Below are 20,306 nucleotides of genomic sequence, written 5' to 3' on the forward strand. Positions count from 1 at the left end.
TTTTTTTAATATACAAATTTTGGGGACCAGGGCTGTCCTTATACCCTTAGGGGGTATAAGGAGCTATACCCCTAATCTCTAGACCAATGCTTGCTATACTCAAATTACTGAATAAATGAATAGCTAGAATAAGCGAATGAATGCATAGATGAAAAGAATGTGGGATTTGGAGTTAAATAAATCTGGACTCAAATCCCTATTCTGAAACTTCATAGTTGTCTGACGCAAGGAGAGGTAATGAATCTCTTGGGTCTCTATTTATTGTAAAACCAGGATAACAATATCTGCTTTACAAAGATACCATAAATCTATATTATATTAGAAAGTAAGTTCCATGAGAGTGGGGGCTTAAACAAATCTGTTGGATGAATTAATGAACTTGAAGTCCTATCTATAATGTGTCAATATTTGCATCTTTCCAATTGGACTTTTCATTTGTCTACTTTTTATTGGTTTATTGAGGCTTTCATAAGGCTGCTACATGTCCCTATTGTTACTGTTTTTCTCTCTAGCTGCGGCTTGTCTTTCCTGATTTATTTCTTTTAATCTAGTTAGCTAGATTGTTAGTACACTGGGTAACCAGGATTGGATAAAGCAGGAATAACCAGGCTCTGTGTGGAGAAGTTTCGATGGATTTTGCTTTGAGTAAATTTCATACTTCTTAGTAGTAAATGTGACATCTAATTTACTGCTCAAATTTTTTTTGTGCTTTCTCTTCAGTTTTAACCTGTACTTTGAATAAAGTTGCTGAAAGGGTAACTTTAAGACTTATAAATGATGACTGAAATATTTTAATACTTGAAAACAATGCCCAGTAGATTCTAATTGATAAACAAATTAGAAATCAAAAGTTAAGAACATCTGGGTGACTTCCCTGGTGGTCCAGTGGTTAAGAATCTATCTTGCAATGCAGGGGACATGGGTTCCATCCCTGGTCGGGGAACTAAGATCCCACATGCTGCGGGGCAACTACTGAGCCCGCGAGCCACAACTAAGACCCGATGCAGCCAAATACATAAATTAATTAATAAAAAATATTAAAAAAAAAAGAAAGTCAAGAACATTTGTAAAATTAGGCCAGCTATTTGCTCAAGCCCAAAAAAAAAATTAATTTAATCTCTCTCAGGAGCCTTCCTATTTAGTTTTAGATAAAATGTGATTAGCAAGGGAATTAAATTAATCAAAATTTCTGATCACATACTTAAACATCTCTAAGGAAAGCAAAGACATTTATAACAGATACTTTTTACTGACTTCACAATTAGAAATTTTATAATTAGTGTTCCCATCTGTGTCTTTTCATAAATAGTAAAAATTTGGAAGCAGATTTAAGTTAACAAAGGACTCACAATAGAAATATAGATAATCGAATAATAATGACCTCTGTGTGAGGGACTGAAAGTTTATTTACCTTGGCCAGGTTTCTCCACCAAATCCATAACGCTGGTGTCCTTTGCCCATGACACAAGGAGGTTCACATTTTGGCCTGTGTTCCTCAGGGAGTGAAACAGGTATTATGCCACCATATTCCCTTTCAGTGCCCCACGGAAGCCTACATCGTTGGAGTGACTCCCTTAATTCCTGATACCTGGGAAAAAAGAGAGACTTTTGAAATAGCTTCAGCATGGAATGCTATGGTCTGAATGTTTGTGTCCCCCCAAATTTATATGTTTAAATCCTAATGCCCAGTGTGATGGTATAAGAAGGTGGGACCTTCAGCAAGTGCCTAGGTCATGAGGAGACCTCATGAATGGGACTAACGCTCTTGTAAGAGAGACTCCCGAAGGCTTGCTAGGCCCTTCTGCCATGTGAGGATACAGCGAGAAGGAGCTGGTCAGAAATACATATTCTCAGGCTCCATCCCAGACCTAGGAATCAGTATTTGGGGGTGGGGCGTGGAGCCCTGTAATCTGTTTTAAACAAGCCCTCCAGATGATTCTTTTGCATGCTAAAGTTTTAGATGCACTGCTCTGTTCAACAGTTACCTTCCATAGAAAACAGGTCTCCAATAGTCCCACCCTTTACAGCTGTACCATTCAGTAGGTTGGAGACATAGAAGTTTCCTAAATTTGGCTGGTAGGGCTGGTCTGATGTTGAAAACTGGTAGTTCAGATGACTTTCTCTGTTCTCTCTTAACAAGGGAGTAAAGGGCAAGGATACTTACTCACTGCTGTAACCATGTTTTACAGGAAGTACTCAGTGGATGTCTGTTAAATGAATGCATGCCTGAGTGAATGAGCAAGGCCAAAGAGACTGATTTGTTTGCTGGACTGCAACTTATGACACAGAATGAAAGCTTCCTGCTAGAGAGAAGGCCTCACAAAACTCTTAAGAATATCTGGCTAAAGATCTGCATCCTAATTAGGAAGGATTTAATGTCTTCCAGTTTCCACTAATGGCAGTCTGAAATATTTGGACTAACCTTCCCACTGAAAATAACTAAAAATGCTAAAAAAGCAGCTTTGGGGTTGGTGAACATGTGGAGATGGGGGGGCAGTGGCGCCCTCAGACCTCATGTAAGTTCTGCTCCCCTTTCCACATACCTTGCCCTATGCTTCTCTTCCATCTGGCTGTTCTTAAGTTATAACCTTTTATAATAAACTGGTAATCTATCACCAAAAGATGAACAGTACAGTGTTCTAGAGAACAAAGAACATTGATTCATCACAGTTTCCACAGCACAGCAAAAAGAGGACAGGTCACTGTAGACAAGGACTCTGGCACACTCACCATGGAATCCCCAGGATATAGTATAGTACCTTGCAAATATACGGCACTCAACAAATATTCATTGACTAGGTGGTTTTCCTTGAGAGCAGACAATGACATGATAATCTTAGAAAGGGAACCAATTGTACTTTGGGTTAAATTTTCTTGGAGAAGTTGAATTCTCTTTTTATTTGACTGTTTTGATTTGCTGGGAGAAGACAAAACAAAACAAAATGCTGAAAAGAAAAAAAAGAAAAGCATCTTCTTAAAAACAACTCATTGTTAATAAGACAGAAAGGGATACCAGGGCTCCATAAGAGGAAAAACAGGAATCCAGAGAGGTAAACAAGCACAGAAGCCACTTTTGCCCTTAGGGCAGTGCCGATTCTGGCGAATTTGTGTTTTAAGGGTTTTGCAGGGTGAGGAGCACAGAAATCAGCCAGGTGAGGAACTGAAAGGACACCATCTCCGCAACAGGCTGGGACCTTAAAAGGCTTCCCTCTCACGTTAGAAGTGAGTCAGGAATAAACCAGCTCTCTCGTCTTCTGCCCAAGTTTGCACCTGTCCATGACTCGAACTTAGATTTAAGTGGTCTGGGATACCTCCTGTACATATATATGCAAGACCAACAGGATTCCCTTCTGGAGGAAGGATTCTTGTGGGAATCATTGTCTAGGATGAGTTAGTTCTAAAGGATGAGTAGGACTTATCTAGGTGCAAGAGAGGGAATACCCTAGGCAGGGGGGAATAACATGTGAAAAGGCCTAGAGGTTAGAAAGGTTATGGAATTGAAAATTCCTGACAGTGTTGGCTCCAGAATCCTTCTTGGGGAAGGACTTGCTTGTTTTATAAAATATTTTGTTAGGTCGCTTGGTAAAGAGACAGAGACTCTGCAAGTACGGGTGTTGCTAAGGACTCAAGCAACCCAAGATTTGTTAAGCTGCTCTGCAGTGGAAGGGATTTGGTTTTTTGCTCTCGAGAGAGGAGGATGAGAGGAAAGGGAAGTAAAGGGAGAGGAAGAAAAGAAGCCAGCAGGATGGTAAGGGATTGCATTGGGTGAAAAGCCAGTGAGAGAACTCTGGTGACAGCTGGGCTAAAGAAATTTTAAAAATACAGAAGCTATGGCTAATAAGGGGCTTTTAGTTATGTATTGTATGGTGTGATATGATTCTTCCTTTTGACCCCTAACTGATTAGTGAAATTTACCAGGCTCACAAGTGCTCTGTGTGGTTGGGGTCTTTGGAGGAACCTAAAAAATGACTGAGTTTCACACCTGGGTCAAAACGTTGTTGAACAGAATCAGTATAGGTGGAACCAGGAACCCAAAGTCAGTAATGACCAACCCCCCACCCCCATCCTGGGAATTTGGATAAATTTTGAGGAAGGCTTTGGATTTCCAGAAGGCACGGAATAAAGATTTGAGTGGAACTTATCTGGATCTTAAGGGCTGAGAAGACAGAGTTGAATTTTGGGTTATATCAGTAGAGCTGTGTGAGAGGGGAAGCAAGAGAGGAAGACAAGGACAATATCCTGCACAGCCTTATGGGCCCTTTGGACTATACCGTCTGAGCAATGGGGAGCCAGTTAGAAACATGGGAAGGGAGCTCAGAGAGAGAGGTGTGGACTGTAGAGCTGCTTTCTTCTTTGTACCAGGATAGCGCTTGGCTTAATGTAATCCCCCTGTACATATTTGCTGAATGAAATGAAGGAGTAACACTTGGGACTGTCTTTTACGTGGAATGCATTAGCTCATAAAGTCACTAGACAGGGGTTGCACTAGATAGGCATTGGCAAATTATGGCCCACAGGCCAAATCCAACCTACTGCCATTTTTGTAAGTAAAATTTTATTGGAATGCAGCCATGACCATTCACTTATATACTGGCTATTGTCTATGGCTGTTTTCACCCTACAACAGCAGAGCTGAGTAGTTTGACCGCGACTATAGCGCCTGAAATATTTACTATCTGGTCCTTTACAGAAGAAGTCTGTCAACCGCTGCATTAGCTAGTGAAGGAGAATCTGGTGACCACTGATTTGGGGTGCTGTAGAAGGGATGCAGGTATTCAGTTCTCGGACCTCTGAGCTATGATCTATGACTGTGATCAACAGCCACGGTTTGGGGGGCATGACAAGCGAAAAATATTTAAACACATTTGATTAATGACAACCTAAGCTTTAATATCTAAGTTTTTAAAAGTTACATTTAAATTAGATGAGTTAATTTCTCAGCATCTGACCCTCATATATTACACTAGCCTAGGAAGATGAGCCAGTAGCATATGTTAATCAGTCATTTGGGTTGGCATTCATCTACAGCCAGTAAGTTGCAGGAAACCATTTAAAATAAAAGGCAAAGCAAAAATAAGTCATATTTCTCTTTCATTTTAGGGTCTTACATTCCCCACCCCGCCCTAGCTTTAATATTAACAGAATTTATAGAAGGAACTAATTAAATTAAATATTGAAGTTTTAGGATTAAATAACTTCATAGCTTAAATGATACATGTCTCCAAAGCAAATAACAATAAATTATTAGTGCTGCAATCTTTAGCCACATAAAATTAATGTTTACTTGTTTTTGAGAAACATACATTCCCTATGGATGAACCAATATCTTGCTTTGGAGTCACTGTACAGAATTTTGACTCAGGGGGGCTGAATTTGGCCAGTAATTACTGGAAGGCATGATTAAAGGAAAGCCTAGAACAAACATTTTTAGACAGGAATCTAACAGTCAAAAAAAAAAAAAAAATCAGGAATCAGAAAGCAATGGGATGAATCCAGAAACAAAAATGGGAACTTATATTTAAATCTTAAGCAATTCTCAAGACACTTCCTTAATTGATGTTTATTTTCCTAATGGACTAGGGAACTTGCTAGAGGTAAGGAGATGTCAACTGAATGGAAAAAGGAGATAGGTGTCTGTGATTTTGAGTATCTGTACCTGCCATTCTTAAATTTTCAGTGGAAGAAATATAAAAGAATACCACCTGCTTATTAATATTTTTAAAGGAGAGCAAGTAATTATACATAATAGTGACTAATATAATTGTTCCAAAATATACCAGTGAAGAAAGTAACTGAAGTACAAAGATTAATTTGCCCTCGGTCACTGGGTAAGCCAGAACTGCAATCCTGGTTTTCTTCTTGTTTACAGTGCTTTCTGCTAGCCCAGTGGTTCCCAAAATAAGCTGAAAAACTTCTAAAAATGCAGATTCCCAAGACCCAACTCAGACCCAGTGAGTCAGAATATCTACAGATAGAGCTTGGGAATCTGTATTTTCAGAACACTCCTCACGTGATTTTGATGTGCCCAGTTGTCAGGCCAATGCTGGGTAACAATGGAGTTAGACTGTGTTGCCTATTCTGGAAAGAAAAAAAATAGGTGGATGTGAGGAAATAATTTTGCATCTCTGTAGAATTGCCAAGTTAGTTCAAAATACATTATAATATTAAAAAAAATCATCCTTTTAAGTACATCCATGTTTAGAAAATTAAGCTGCTGAGAGCTAACACATTCTAGGACTCACGTTCATCCTTACCATTATGAAGGTAATCCCTAAAAGCCAGGAGATTTTGTTTTTCATTGTTTTGTTTTGTTTTTGAGATACCCTGAGGTTTGAGCTGGGAGCTACAGACCCTGAACCTGGTCTGTAAGAAGTAAGCCTCAGCATTGATAGGGCAGAGTTGCCAATATTACCCTGATGACATTTTCCAGAGCAGTTCAGAGGAATACCACTGAGAGAAAAGAGAACTTCTATTTCTGTAAGCTGCCCAGCTGCTTTTTAAAAGGAAGTTAAATGGAGGGGTTCTGAGAATACATGATCATCCTGGCTTTCCCATCTGGGGACTATGAAAGGAAAAAGTTCACATGGAATAAAATGGAAAGCAAATTTTATTTATTAGGAGCTAGGAACATGGTTGTACCTAGATATTGCTTCGAATAATACCTTATTATAGTTTATAGGTAATTGAATATATGCTGTGTTTAATTTTGTAGTCAGTTAATGAAAAGCAATATTTTCTCAAAGATGTTTCTCTTAGATTTCATGCCAGTTAAAGGGTTTTGGAGCCAATTACTAACCAACCATAGGACCACTTAGGTAGAGGGGATCAAAATTTCAGTGAAACGCCTATACGAGTGCTTTTGAGGGCATAGTGAGTTCAATCAGACATGGCAGCGCTAAATTCCTACTCAGATCCCTTTTGGCCAAATATAAAACCTCACATTGCTGCTTTTGATCCAGGGACAACTGCCCATCCCCAGATCACACACGATCTGCTAAGGGTTTCCTCTGATTCCAGGGAAGCCCTGTCTAATCTGATGGTCCTCGGAGCTGAGTAGGAATTTAGGGCTCACAGCCACTTTTGGGAATCAGGTAACAGCAGGTGCAGCAGGGACTGAGTCAGTAGAAGTGAGCTGAGCCCTCTTTCCCACAAATATGAAAATATTTCTTTTCATTAAGTGAAAATAGCAGTTTACAAAAAATATGTTGAATATGATCTTTAAATTTAAAAACTGGAGAGGACACATATTGAGATATTAACAACAGTTATTGTTTCTGGATAAAGGAAGTACAGAGGTTTTCTTCCTTGTGCTTTAATTTCATAAGTTTTCCTTTGGTTGGAAAAATGGAAAATTTGTTTTCTTTGTGGATTTCCATGATTTCTATATTATTTACATGGAAATGTGTTAGTTTTTGATTAGGGGGAAAAGCTGTCTTTTTATTTTTTCATATAAAGAGTATGTTTACAAATTGGAATAGATCCATGGAAGTCTGATCAAGACAGTGAAAGCCTCGATGCAAGAAGAAAGAGTAAAGTCTGTTGAGAACCAGTGTTCGTCTGGCAAAGAGAACTTAGAGACAGCCAAAAGAATCTTTAAACTCTTGAGGGCTGCTATCCTGAAGATAACAGATTATTCTTATTTTGCATGGCTTTAGAGGGAAGAACCAGGGTCAGCAGATGGAAGGAGGAAATATTCTTAGTAGAAAGAAAATGATCTAACAATCAGGTGCATTAATGTGGTAGTGATGTCCCATTTTGGAAGTGTTTCAACTGAAGCCAGGTGACTTGTCTGATTTGTTAAGAAACGAATTCTTTTTTAAAAAACAATTGAAATATAATTGATGTATAACATTATATTAATTTCAGGTGTACAACATAATGATCCAATATTTGTATATATTGCAAAATGATCACCACAATAAGTCCATCCATCACTATACATAGAGTTTTTTCTAATGATGAGAACTTTTAAGATCTTTTCTCTTAGCAACTCTCAAATATACAATGCAGTATTATTAACTATAGTCACCATGCTGTATGTTACCTCCCCATAACTTATTTATTTCATAACTGGGTGTTCGTAACTTTTGACCACTTTCTTAAGTGAGAAAGACTTCTTAGATGAGAGATTTGAACAAGTGAAATTATAAAACAGACAAACAAGCAAAAGCAAGAAAACAATTACACAGGCTATTTTTCACCAAGGATTTTGAGATTTTTTTTTTTTTCTTAAAATGATTCAAATAAATCCAAGACAAAAAAGCTGGCACTAAGATCTTGGAAAATTACTTGTTTGTACCTGTTCCTCCATATGTAAAATGGGGGTAAGAATAGTACTTATAGGGCTGTCGTGAGGATTAAAAGAATTACTACATACAAAGCATTTGGTACAGTGCCAACACACAGCAATCACTCAGTATATGTTAGATGCAATTTTAAACATAATCTGCAATTAATGTGTTACAGGAAATTTGGTAAAGCAGAAGTTTAGATAGCAACTCTGAATAACAGATTCTAGGAGTATTTCTGAGCAAATGATATTAGCAGATGATAAGAACCCACTCTACTACTCTTTATAAAATAAAAAAAGTTTGATTAAAACATTAACTTACAAATGAAGGAACTGATCATTCTAGAGTTCTAGAAGGTGGTAGATGAATTTGATGTTTGCCTTTTAAAAATACACACTAACTTTTTACTTCTTGCCAAGTTCCTAACAGATGTGGGCACTTCAAGGTTTTTAGTTAATTGTCAGGTTATGCCTTCCCTATGATGTGATAAACAGAAGAGGCCCATAACCTTAAATGCTTTTTCTCACATAACAAAAATACACTAATATATTAAAACCCTTCTTAGTTGTTTGCTTTCTCTGGTTTTTGTTTTACCTGTCCTCTGAGGCAGTTGGGCGAGCAGCTGTTTGTAGTGGGGTGTGCAATTCATTAGAGTAAAAGGTGTCTGACGGTATGTCAGCTCCTTCAAGCTCCCTGCAGCAGTAGGGCCTGCCATGAAACACCTCCATGCTTCTTGGCTAAAAAGGCACAATCTGGAAAAAGAAAAGGAGGGCACACTTGGTTAGGGAGTCAACTGACTTGGTTGCTATCACACTGACCCTCCCTCATGGCAGGCAGGAAATGAGCTTTGTACTGCTAAATTGTTCAACCCAATGCTGCATAGAAATCATGGGCTTCCTTCCTCAGGGAGGGCCCTATCTGTGGACCGTGGGGTGTCATGGCAGTAATAAATAGCAACTTAAGTTCTATGGAAATGAGTTTCAACTGAAACAAATCCACAAAGTGGAAGATGTTCTAAAGTAGAGTCTCAACACTAGGCGGATGACATGTGGGCCCATATAAGGCCTCTACCTCGCAGACACTGACTGACATTCCAGTCTTGCCTCAAGTTTAAGCATAACTATTCAAGAAAATTCAGCTGATCCCCCCCCCGCCCCCCCCCCGCCCGCCCAGGTCTTTTTAAAAAGCAGGGAAACTCATCATCCAACGGAATCAACAGCTGTGCTTCTAAAGCCTTCAGGGATTCTGAACAAGAAGTTCTTTGCAGAGAGTTGGAGAATCAGTGGTGCAGTATGAGCGGGACCCTAAAGTGAGAATCCCACCCCTTCCTGGGACTTGGACGGGGAAAGCCAAAGATGCACCTTGGCTAGGACCGCTGAGGCTTAGCCTCCAGGGCCAATCATCAGCGCCCCGCCCAGCGGTGCCTCGGGGGTTCGGATGCACCTGGGACATCAGCCTGGGAACCGCAGGCGACCGCGCCTCCTCTTCCCCTCCCGAGTTGGCGGGCCTCTGCGGGGCGTGGAATTACGCCGTCGTCCGCACCTGCGGCCCGGGGGAGCTTGCGTGCAGGTGCGGGTGAAGGAGAGAGGGGGACCGCAGGCAGGCCAGGGGTGGGGTTGAGTGTGACGGCGACCGTGACCGTGGCATTAGGTAATGCATTCTTGCGGGGCGGCGGGCTTCGGGGAGGCGGGCAGGGGCGGCGGTTGGCTCTTAGAGGTTTCGGAAGAAGCCAGCCCACGAGCTCTGGGACCCGTAGGAACTGGAAGCCGGACGGAAGGTGGGGAAAGAGGACTAGACTCCCAGTCCAGGGCGAAACGGGCTCTTCGGCTGCCCCAGGCCCTGGGCCCCGCCCCTTGCATCGCCCCTGGCCCTGCCCCGCCCCCCGGCGCCCTCTGCAGGCCGCGTCAAGCGCTCCTTGGAGGGCTGATTGTCCCAGCGCTGCTCCCGGCCAGGGCGTTCTCTCCTGCGCACTGGGTGGTGGACGAGTGCAGGGCCAGCGAGACTCTGGTGAGGTGGGAGCCTCTGACTCATCCGTGTTCCTTACCCACACCCCCCCCGGTGGGGAACAGTGCGGCCTAATCGAGGGTGGCTGCCGCAGGACTGAGCACGTGCAGCCCCTGGATTGCGCCAGGCAGAGCCATGGCTCTTCCTCCCCTGGTTGGGTGCGGACAGGGCAGACGGGCAGTTGGCCTGCGGTTGCCCTATCCAATCCCCAAAGATCTCGCCATTACCTCAGTTACCCCCACCCCCCTGCCAGATCCTCTCCAAGGAAACGAGTGCGCACCACCTTCCTGCACCTACAGGACCCTGAGATTCTGTGATGGCCGAGAACAGGGCCCTTGAGGAGGACCCGGGTGTGGGAAGGTTACCTTTTGGTGAGAGGCTGGCACTGATCCTGAGGGAACGCAGGAAAAGCTGGGGGCAAGAGTGACCCCCTCTGAGAAGAGAGGTGTAACAGAGCCGTTCTCTGCCTGTTTTAAATCAGCCCGCCAGTGAGTATCGATTTTGTGCTGTGCCTTCTAGGTGAGTGTTAGCTGACGTGAGAGAGAGAGGTATGTTAGAGGACGCAAAGTGGTAATTTTGTATTTCTGGTCTGTTTCTTAGTCCCTGCACCCCTCCCCGACTCCTGTACTTATCAGCCACTAAGCCTGGAAGAGTAGATTTTTCTGGAGGTAGACTTGTGAATTAGGCGAAGTTTGACTTTCTCTTTGACCCCTTTAACATATTTTTTTTGGTTTTCAAAAATTTCTCCTAGAAGTTCACCCTAACCTTTTTGCTGCTTTGTGTTTTCAGGTTCTCCCATGAAATTATCTTGCCAGCCCAGCCCATTTTATATACCTAGCCTCCCAGTACTTTCCATACTCCACCTTTTCCCATGCTTGACCTTCGTCCAGTTTCCTCATGGCTTGATTCTTCCTGGAAGGTAATAACTCAGTGTAATAGATTCAGTCGGGGATATCTGATGAAGCTGCGTCACTAGCCACGTGTTAGTACGAATGTGGATGGTTGTGATACGAGGGAAGTTGAGGCAACTTCAGGTTGACTGACCAGGATATGTGGTGATAGTCTCCAGGTTGTAGTGGGTTTGAAATTTTATTTTCAGTCAAGTGAGTGTAAAGGGTAGGAAAATGTAATTACTTTTACCTTTGTTATTTTCAAATAAAATTTACAGGCAAGAAAATATTTGTTGCCAGATCTTTGTAAAACAATTGTTTCCTTTGGAAATGCTTCTACATCTGGAAGATGCTTAGGGATGTCAGGATTGGTTCTATTTGACCAACACTCCTTAATGTAGGCTTTTATGATTCAATTCACACTGCCTCAGCCATCAGGTGATGTGTATGTGACCCCCCAGCCTCCTATCCAGGTGTGCTCAAAATGATTGACTTCTTAAATATGTCGTGGCCACCAGTGGGGTCAGTAGGCTCAAATCCCCTTTCTATTGATACTTCTCCTGCCATGTTGACCTCTCTTTCACTACCTCATTTACCTTAATGTATTTCTTGTTTGCTTTTTTGCATCACTAGTAATCCTTACAGCACGGAAGATGAAATTTGGAAATGAAAAAAAATGTATGCAGAGAATATTGTGTTTGAGTTGACAGAAATCCCAAACTATTAAAGCCAGATCTTTAACCTTTAAGAAGAGAATATGCAGGAAATATATAATAACGTAAAGCATGAATTATAGTCTATAACCTTTTTAAAAGTTAACCAAGTGGCATTTGATAATGAATAAAATAAGGTTTTGAGGGACTTAGTACTTCTTGGCAGATATGAATTTTTAAAAAAATTTTTATGTGGACCATTTTTAAAGTCTTTATTGAATTTGTTACAATATTGCTTCTGTTTTATGTTTTGGTTTTTTGGCCACGAGGTATGTGGGATCTTAGCTCCCTGACCAGGGATCGAACCTGCACCCCCTGCATTGCAAGGCACAGTCTTAACCACTGGACCACTAGGGAAGTCCCAGATATGAATATTTTTATTTTGATCTTTTTTCCAGTTTTATTGATATAATTGACATATAGTACTGTATAAGTTTAAGGTGTACAGCATAATGACTTGATATATATATATTTTGAAAATGAATAAAGGAAAACCTCATTCAAAATGGAGTTGGGAAGCCCTAAGGGGGAGCTTTCACACACATACCTCTCATCACAGCTTAGTTTACACATCCCAGCCAGGAGAAGCTTAATTTACAGCAGGAAGAAGGAAGATTTTCTTCTTGCCTAGAAATAACCCAGCCGATGAGAAACTGCTACAACCCTGAAATCTCTCTCCTCCAGTGAGCTTTTAAGCAAACAACCCCTCCCAACTTCCTATTTTCCTCTATAAAAGAGCACTCCTTCCTTTGTTCTCCAAACTGTGGTTTGCCATAGTTTCCATGGCCCAAACTGCAATCACGTGCTGTTCCCAAATAAACTTGATTTTGCTGGCTAAACCGTTACCTTTTTATTTTAAAGGTTAACATTACTTGGTGTCAGAAGGGGGATCCGAAGGAGATGAACCCCTGAAGAATTAATGATCCCTGGAATCATGCACGGTACCCACTTGATCCTCTTGTGCTCCCCACTTCCTTTTGGTTCGGTAAGTCTCCTCTCAGATTCAAACTCCCTCCTTTTGATTGAGCTCTCCAACTTTATTTGGGAACCTTTTTTGTTTTTGTGAAGGCATTGCCCTTTTGGTGAGTACTCATTTGTTTTCTGGACCTCTGGTTTTGAAGTATGGGATCCCAATTCTCTAAATTCTCTCAAGAGTCCTCCTTCTGGGACCACAGCTGATTGTATGTTCAAAAACTATGGTCCTTTCTTTTGCATATTTTAAACTAAACGGACCAGCTTAACCAAAAATAGTTTATAACTCCAGGGGTCACTTTTGGAAACTTTCGACCTCTTCAAACTTGTTTTTCTCAGAACTAAATAGAAGACCATGGCTCTAAAATTAAACAAAGCAAATAGGATGTGTATTTTAATTGGTACCTGGAGGCTTCCAAATGCATTCAATACTCTAAAATTGCCTCTTTACAAACTATCATTTCTAAATTAACTAAGGCAAACAAACAATTGCAAAAAAATGAAAAAGTCTTCTGAGGCCTCTTTTACTCCTCCTCTTCGTCTTCAGCACCATATTCTTCTTTTCCTTCTGCACCATCCCCCTCCTCTATACCTTTGTTTCCTCATTCTAATTCTCTCACTGAACTTCCCTTTTTCTCTGAACCTCTGCCTCTCTCCCCCTCTCCTGAACCTATTAAAACCTGCCCCTTTAAAATCAGACCCTCCGAGGATCCAAATGCTAAACCCTTAATTTCTTATGTTCCCTGGACTAAAGCTGAACTATGTGCCATAGTCAAGGATTTTTCTCAGAGTAAGTGAGGATCCCCACAGGATTGCTGAGGAATGTAATATAGTCATTCAAACTTACTTTTGGTTTCTGGTTTCTCTGACTTATATCTGCTAGTTCAGATGCTTGTTGGCGAAGGCCAGGCCCAACACTGGATGAAACTACTAATTGGGATGGTCCCGAGACCTGGAGACAAACCCTTGCTGTTGCTGTTTTATCATATGATCAGGCTCAGGGAATCACCAGGTGACTCCATTTGGCAATTCCTAGGGCTTTCCCAAAGCCAGTCGATTGGAATAAAGTTCAGGCTTGTACCCAGAAGCCCAGTGAGCCTGTGTATGACTATCATACCTGGCTCTAAATTGTCTTTAAAGAAAATTCTGGTCTTCCTCTGAATGTTGAACCCACTTGGGTAGCCTTTAACTCTGTGTTCAGTAACGGGCTGAAGCAGGATCTTTCTCTTCTAGGTGAAAGGACCAGGATGGAATGAGAAACTATGTCCATTCCAGATTTAGTTAATTTAGCAAACTAGCTTGCCCACACCCTAGATGATTCAACTAAAAGGAAGACCACTAAAATCCTCAATTTTCAACTCCAGCAAATGGAGGTTTGTAAACAAAAACAAAACCTTCCCAGTCTTTGCCATTATTGCAAAAAGCCAGGACATTGGAAGAAAGACTTAGAAGCTTAAGCACTCCAGGTACCTTCAACCCTCTAACCAGCCTTTCCCGTGCTCTCTTAACTCCCAGTGATGGGACTGCGAGGAATTACAGGTTTTTCCTTTCAATTTTCCCCCTTAATTGACTTGGAGAAACTACTTGCCAGATTAGGAATGAAATCTCTCTCTGTGCTTATTGAACTGGAGCTACACCCTTGGTGCTCAACCCCACTGTTATTAAACAGCCCCTACCTTGGAATACTAAAATGGTTCAAATAGTGGGGATCTCAAATAAATCTCAACAGATTTCTGTTACTAAACCCATCCCCTTTTGTTTAAGCCCTCTAAGAGATAATCACCCCTTTCTCCTTAGTTCCTCTGCCCCTGTTCCTTTTTTTGGCCAAGATTTCTTAGAAAAATATCATCCTGGAATTTCTTTCTCCTAAAAGAAGGAAATAATTCTAGAATTTGATAACAGCCAAAATAGCTGACTGGGTGAATCAGTTGACCCTTTAACATCTTTTATTTGCTCTGTCTCTGGCAGCACTAGAGCTAATTCTAAGGACACTAATCATTTGTCCCTAATGGATCAGCTACCACCCTCCTTATGGGCAAAATCTTCAACTGATATTTTCAGAATCCCCAGTGCCCCTCCAATTAGGATACAAATAGATTCCTCAAAGCCTCTCCCCAGAATCAGTCAATACTCTGTAAATAAAGAGACCCTCCAGGGCATTAAGTTGATAATAGAAGACTGAAAGACCCAGGGCCTCGTTATTTTCTGTACTAGGCCCTTCAACATCCCTATTTTACCTGTAAAGACATCCAGTGGTGGAGGGTGGAGATTGGTCCAAAACTTCTGAGTCATAAACAGTGTTGTCTTCCCTTGTCACCCTATTGTTCCTAATCCCCATATTTTATTAGCCTCCATACCCATCGAAAGCAAATTTTTTTTTTTACCATGATTGATTGATTTAGCATCTTCTTTAGCATCCCTGTGGATAAAGCTAGTCAATATCTATTTGCCTTTATTTGGGAAGAACAACAATACACCTGGACAGTAATGCACTAGGGTTTTACTGAGAGTCGTTCTTACTTCTCACAAACCTTAAAAACAGATTTAGATAATATAAAATTGCCTAGAGACTATTTTATTGCAATATGTAGACTTGCTTCTCTGCTCCCCTTCTCAGGTCTCCTCACAGGAAGACAGCATCCACCCGTTAAAGCTTTTAGCCTCAAAGGGGCATAACCTTTCTAAGGAGAAACTGCAGTTTGTTCCAACCCAAGTTATTTCAGGCACCTGATCTCAGAACAAGGGCTGCACCTGGATCCAGATAGGCTTCATGGCATCTGGAACTTACCAAAACCCCAAATTGGATGTCAACTACAAGGTTTTCTTGGGTTGGCTGGCTATTATGGGAACTGGTTTCTGAGCTTTTCTCTCATGACCCAGTCTTTTTATGCCTTACTAAGGAACACCAAACCTGACCCGATTACTTGGGAAAATCAGGATGACCTAGCTTTTAAAAAATTTTTATTTATTTATTTGTTTATTTATTTATGGCTGTGTTGGGTCTTCGTTTCTGTGCGAGGGCTTTCTCTAGTTGTGGCAAGCGGGGGCCACTCTTCATCGCGGTGCGCGGGCCTCTCACTATCGCGGCCTCTCTTGTTGCGGAGCACAGGCTCCAGACGCGCAGGCTCAGTAGTTGTGGCTCACGGGCCCAGTCGCTCCGCGGCATGTGGGATCTTCCCAGACCAGGGCTCGAACCCGTGTCCCCTGCATTGGCAGGCAGATTCTCAACCACTGCGCCACCAGGGAAGCCCGACCTAGCTTTTAATACCTTAAGGGAAAGCTTGATAATCCTTCTTTCCTTGGACACCCTAATCATCAACTTCACTATTTTCCTCTTCATATATGAGGAGGGAAACACTCTTGGAGTACTTACCCCCAAACATGAGTATCACCGTTGCCCCATAGGGTACTACAGTCAGCAGGTAGACTCTGTGGCATGTGGATACCCCTGGCCTCAGAGCCATTCCAGCCCCATCCTTTTAGTTAAGGCCACTGAAGTATAGTCATGGGATCCCCTCTAACGATCTTGATCTTTGTACTCCATACAGTAGAAACCCTCCTGAATTTTCATCACCCTTAACACCTTTCAGCCAGTTATCTCACCTTCTACAAAAATCCATTTGCTAACTGTACCCCACATAACTCTTTCTTGCTGTAATAGCTTTAACTCTGCCACCCTTCTTCCCTCCTCTGCAGACGATACACCTCATGACTGTTTGATAGATAACACTTTGACCCCTCAAAATGTGATGATTTACAGGAAACTCCCCTAAGGCTGAGTTTTCATGGTTTATTGATGGTTCTTATTTAAAGGATGAAAATGGTAAATTTTGTGCTGGATATGCAATCGCAACTCCTTTTGAAGTTATTGAGACAGCATCTTTGCCTTTGGCTACCTTGGCCCAATAGGCTGAATTATATGCTCTTATTCGGGTTTGCACTTTAGCTAAGGGCAAAACTGCAAACATTTATACTGATAGTATGCCTTTGGACTTGCGCATGACTTTGGAATGCTATGGAAACAGCAAGGTTTCCTTACTTCTAATGAGGATAAAATTTAAAATGGCTCTTGTGTCCAAAATTTATTAGATGCCATACTCCTACCAGCTGCTTTGGCTATTATTAAGGTCCCTGGGCATTCCAAACTCAACTCCCTGGAGGCAAAAGGAAACCATGCCACTGATATTTCTGCCAAGAATGCTGCTCTCAAAAGACCAACAATCAAACCTCTGACATGGTCCAAAGTGGTGTTTCTCCCAAATAATAATCTGGAAAAATTGACTAGAGGTGCCCAACAGTTGGCCTCAGAAAAGGAAAAAACAATACTGGAAATCTAATAACTTGGTTCTATAAAAAGAGAGAACTCTGGTTTGGGCCAAATAATCTGGTCTTACCAGAGACTCTAAAATTCCCATTACTGATAACTTTACATGCATTAAACCATTGGTCTGTGGATAAAATAATAATGTTTATGAATCAATACTGGTGAGGAAATATTAATAAGGCTGCACAAAGTATCTACTTTTCTTGTCCCATCTGTCCAAAATACATTCCTGGGAAACTGTCTGCACTGCCCCCAAACACTTTATTTATTTATTTTTTTAAAGATGAAAGTTACTTTAATTTATTTTTTATTTATTTATTTATTTTTGGCTGTGTTGGGTCTTCGTTTCTGTGTGAGGGCTTTCTCTAGTTGCGGCAAGCGGGGGCCACTCTTCATCGCGGTGCACGGGCCTCTCACTGTCGCGGCCTTTCTTGCTGCGGAGCACAAGCTCCAGACGCGCAGGCTCAGCAGTTGTGGCTCATGGGCCCAGTTGCTCTGCAGCATGTGGGATCTTCCCAGACCAGGGCTCGAACCCGTGTCCCCTGCATTGGCAGGCAGATTCCCGACCACTGCGCCACCAGGGAATCCCCCCCAAACATTTTAAATTGCCCAATAGACCATTCGAGTTTTGGCAGATGGATTTTATACAACTTACCCTGTCTCATGGGTATAAATATGTTTTAGTCATGGTTTATTTGTTTTCCCACTGGGTCAAAGCCTTTCTATATAGATAAGCTACTGCCTGTTAGTGGCTAAAATACTATTAGAGAAGTTTACCTCTACCTGGGGAACCCCTCCTGAACTCCATAGCAGCTGGGGAACCTATTTTACTAGTTAAATATTACAGCAAGTCTGTGCTCTTTAGCCAGTCCTATAGCATTTTCCCAGTGCATATCATCCTCAGTCTTCAGGACCAGTCGAAGGAACAAATGGCACCATCAATACTCAATTGGCAAAATTTGTGGGAACCCTCCAACTACCTCAGGCAAAAGTATTGCTGTTGGTCCTTCTAAATCTCAGATCCACCCTGACTGGAACTCATAAACTCTCACCATGGGTGAGATAATTGCTGGGTGCCTCATGCATCTAGCTCCTGCTTCCTTTGATCCACAACTAATAAAAGGAGGTATACTTCAGTATTACGAAGTATATACTGCAGTATTTCGTCCATTGAAAATTACCATGCTTTAGTAGAGCAATCTTTCCACGATGTGCTCCCAGGAGATGAAGACCTCAAAACACCATACTTTGTGGCCTGGAGATTTTGTTTATTGGAAAAGACATATCCATTAAGACTCTCTTCAATATACTCCAATAAAGATGTTAAAAAAAAAAAAAAAGACTCTTTTCAGCCACAATGGAAAGGGTCTTATCATGTGTTACTGATCAATTCTTGTGCTGCCAAACTTCAAGGAGCTGACTCCTGGATCCATGTGTCTCATCCAAAGAAAGCTGACCCCCGGCCCCCCTGCCCACCACCACCCAAAAGAAAGCCCTAAACCCTGACTGGACCTGCACACCAACTGATGAGCTCAAACTGAAGGTTTCCAAGAATCAAAGCAGACAAGAGCTGAAGGAAACAGCTTTCACAAGATGACTGCACCAGGCCTGTACATCCTTTTCTCACCATTGCTTCTTACCTTATTTTCTCCCTTTCTTTCTTAGAGAAAGATAATGCTCTTATTCCAATGCATTTCCCAATCTATTGCAAAAAGGAGAAACCTTTCTGACTGTTGGATCTGTCACCAGAAACTCTGATCTGTTCATGAGGTTGAACATCCCTTGGTCTCATCTGTAACCAATTTCTCTTTAATCGCAAGTGTTATTGCTGACTATACCCATAAGCCTATGTTTGTTACCTATCAGGATATTATGACCAAGTGTTCCCATACTTTATTTCAGTCTTTCCCCAGTCATACTAAACACCTCTACCTTGGTCAATTGTACAGCCTTCACTCCCCCACCTTCTCTTCTAAATACGATCTGTCCCCATGCACCCAAGGGAAATACAAATGGGCTGACTCCTCTTTGCAAGGCTTTTAGAAAAGACCCTTTTAGGATGAGATGGACCTTCACAGAATGTTATCCCAATTCCTTGTATCCCTGGCTTGAAAAGGTCAATCAGGAAATTCCAGCTAATGGATTTATCAATAACCAGACCTTAGCTGGAGTCCTCTGTGCTATAGCTGTAGGTACTAGAGGCTTCATATTCCTCTAGTGTCCTTGATTTTGTCTCCCCTATTGACTTTGGGTTTCCCTAAGAACTCCTTCTTAAATAGAATCTACACCTTGCAGCTCTTTCAGATGTTATCTGCTATTATTATACTAGAACTTGTTGATGTGGTGGTAAGGTGTGGAGGAGGGGAAGTGTTCTATAATATTATGATAAAATCTCAGTCTTATAGTGGGCTTGTGTTCCTGGACTGTGGCCTTTACAAGTCCCCTCCCCCCCACCCCCCCCCCACCCCCAGGTGGGATAAGGCTCTGGTAAATTCTTTCCTCCTAAGGAGTAGTAAGCATTTGTTATGGAGAACACCCTGGGCATATTTTTAAATGACTACTTTTCCGCTACCCTGGTCAGAGCCAGGAGGGAATCTTTCATGACTCTTTATCATGAAAACCTGGTGGGGTTCCTAGAGACAAAATTCACAAAAGATAAAACCCTCTAAGACTGCAGCCTCAAGAAGTTTTTCACTCTCTTGCTAATCCACACTCAGCTTCCAGAAACTCATCACAATTACTGTTTAAGTATTACCACCAGTTTATGGTGCCAATAGCTTCTGCTCCAGGTAAGCAGAACTCAGCTATAGTTTTTTGTATTTGTCTGTGTCTTCAGGTTTTAGGATGATGGTTTGCCCTGTGACCTCAATTCTCTGATGGGTCCAAGAAAAGTCATTCGTTTTTAGTTCAGACTTTTTTTTGTAAGGACAGGAGTAGGAACTTCTAAGGTCTTTACATGTCAGAGTTGAAACTAGAAGTCTAGTTTATTTTAAAACATCTTGACCACAGTTTATTTCATACCTATTGGCTCTAATTTATGAGTCATTTCCACATCTGCTTTATTAAATTACCAGCATATTACCTTAAGTTTTTTGAGGCTTGGTTTTAGACT

The 20,306-nt window shown here is 41.6% G+C and overlaps 2 protein-coding genes across 20 annotated transcripts in view; one reads left to right on the forward strand and one right to left on the reverse strand.

The window, feature by feature from the left end:
- The window catches only part of SPMIP4 (sperm microtubule inner protein 4), a 45,163-nt gene extending 35,735 nt beyond the window's left edge, over positions 1–9,428 (reverse strand). The window contains exons 1-2 of the mRNA XM_082472207.1: positions 8,886–9,428; positions 1,412–1,588 (exon numbers count right to left, since the gene is read on the reverse strand). Coding sequence (XP_082328333.1) covers positions 1,412–1,588; positions 8,886–9,019 — 311 coding nt within the window. The 5' untranslated portion in view covers positions 9,020–9,428. The remainder of the gene's footprint in view (positions 1–1,411; positions 1,589–8,885) is intronic.
- The window catches only part of LOC309665525 (uncharacterized protein), a 572,167-nt gene that overhangs the window by 43,136 nt on the left and 508,725 nt on the right, over positions 1–20,306 (forward strand). For 18 of the 19 annotated variants that reach the window (XR_014266444.1, XR_014266445.1, XR_014266446.1 and 15 more), the window contains one exon: positions 12,760–12,883. The gene's annotated coding sequence lies outside the window, so the exon portion shown is untranslated. Of the gene's footprint in view, positions 1–10,204; positions 11,215–12,759; positions 12,884–20,306 lie in introns of those variants that run through there. The other variant, XM_082472159.1, reaches the window with a different exon arrangement.

The sequence above is a fragment of the Balaenoptera physalus genome (assembly GCF_965194825.1).
Source record: "Balaenoptera physalus genome assembly, chromosome: 8".
NCBI classification, from domain to species: Eukaryota; Metazoa; Chordata; class Mammalia; order Artiodactyla; family Balaenopteridae; genus Balaenoptera; species Balaenoptera physalus.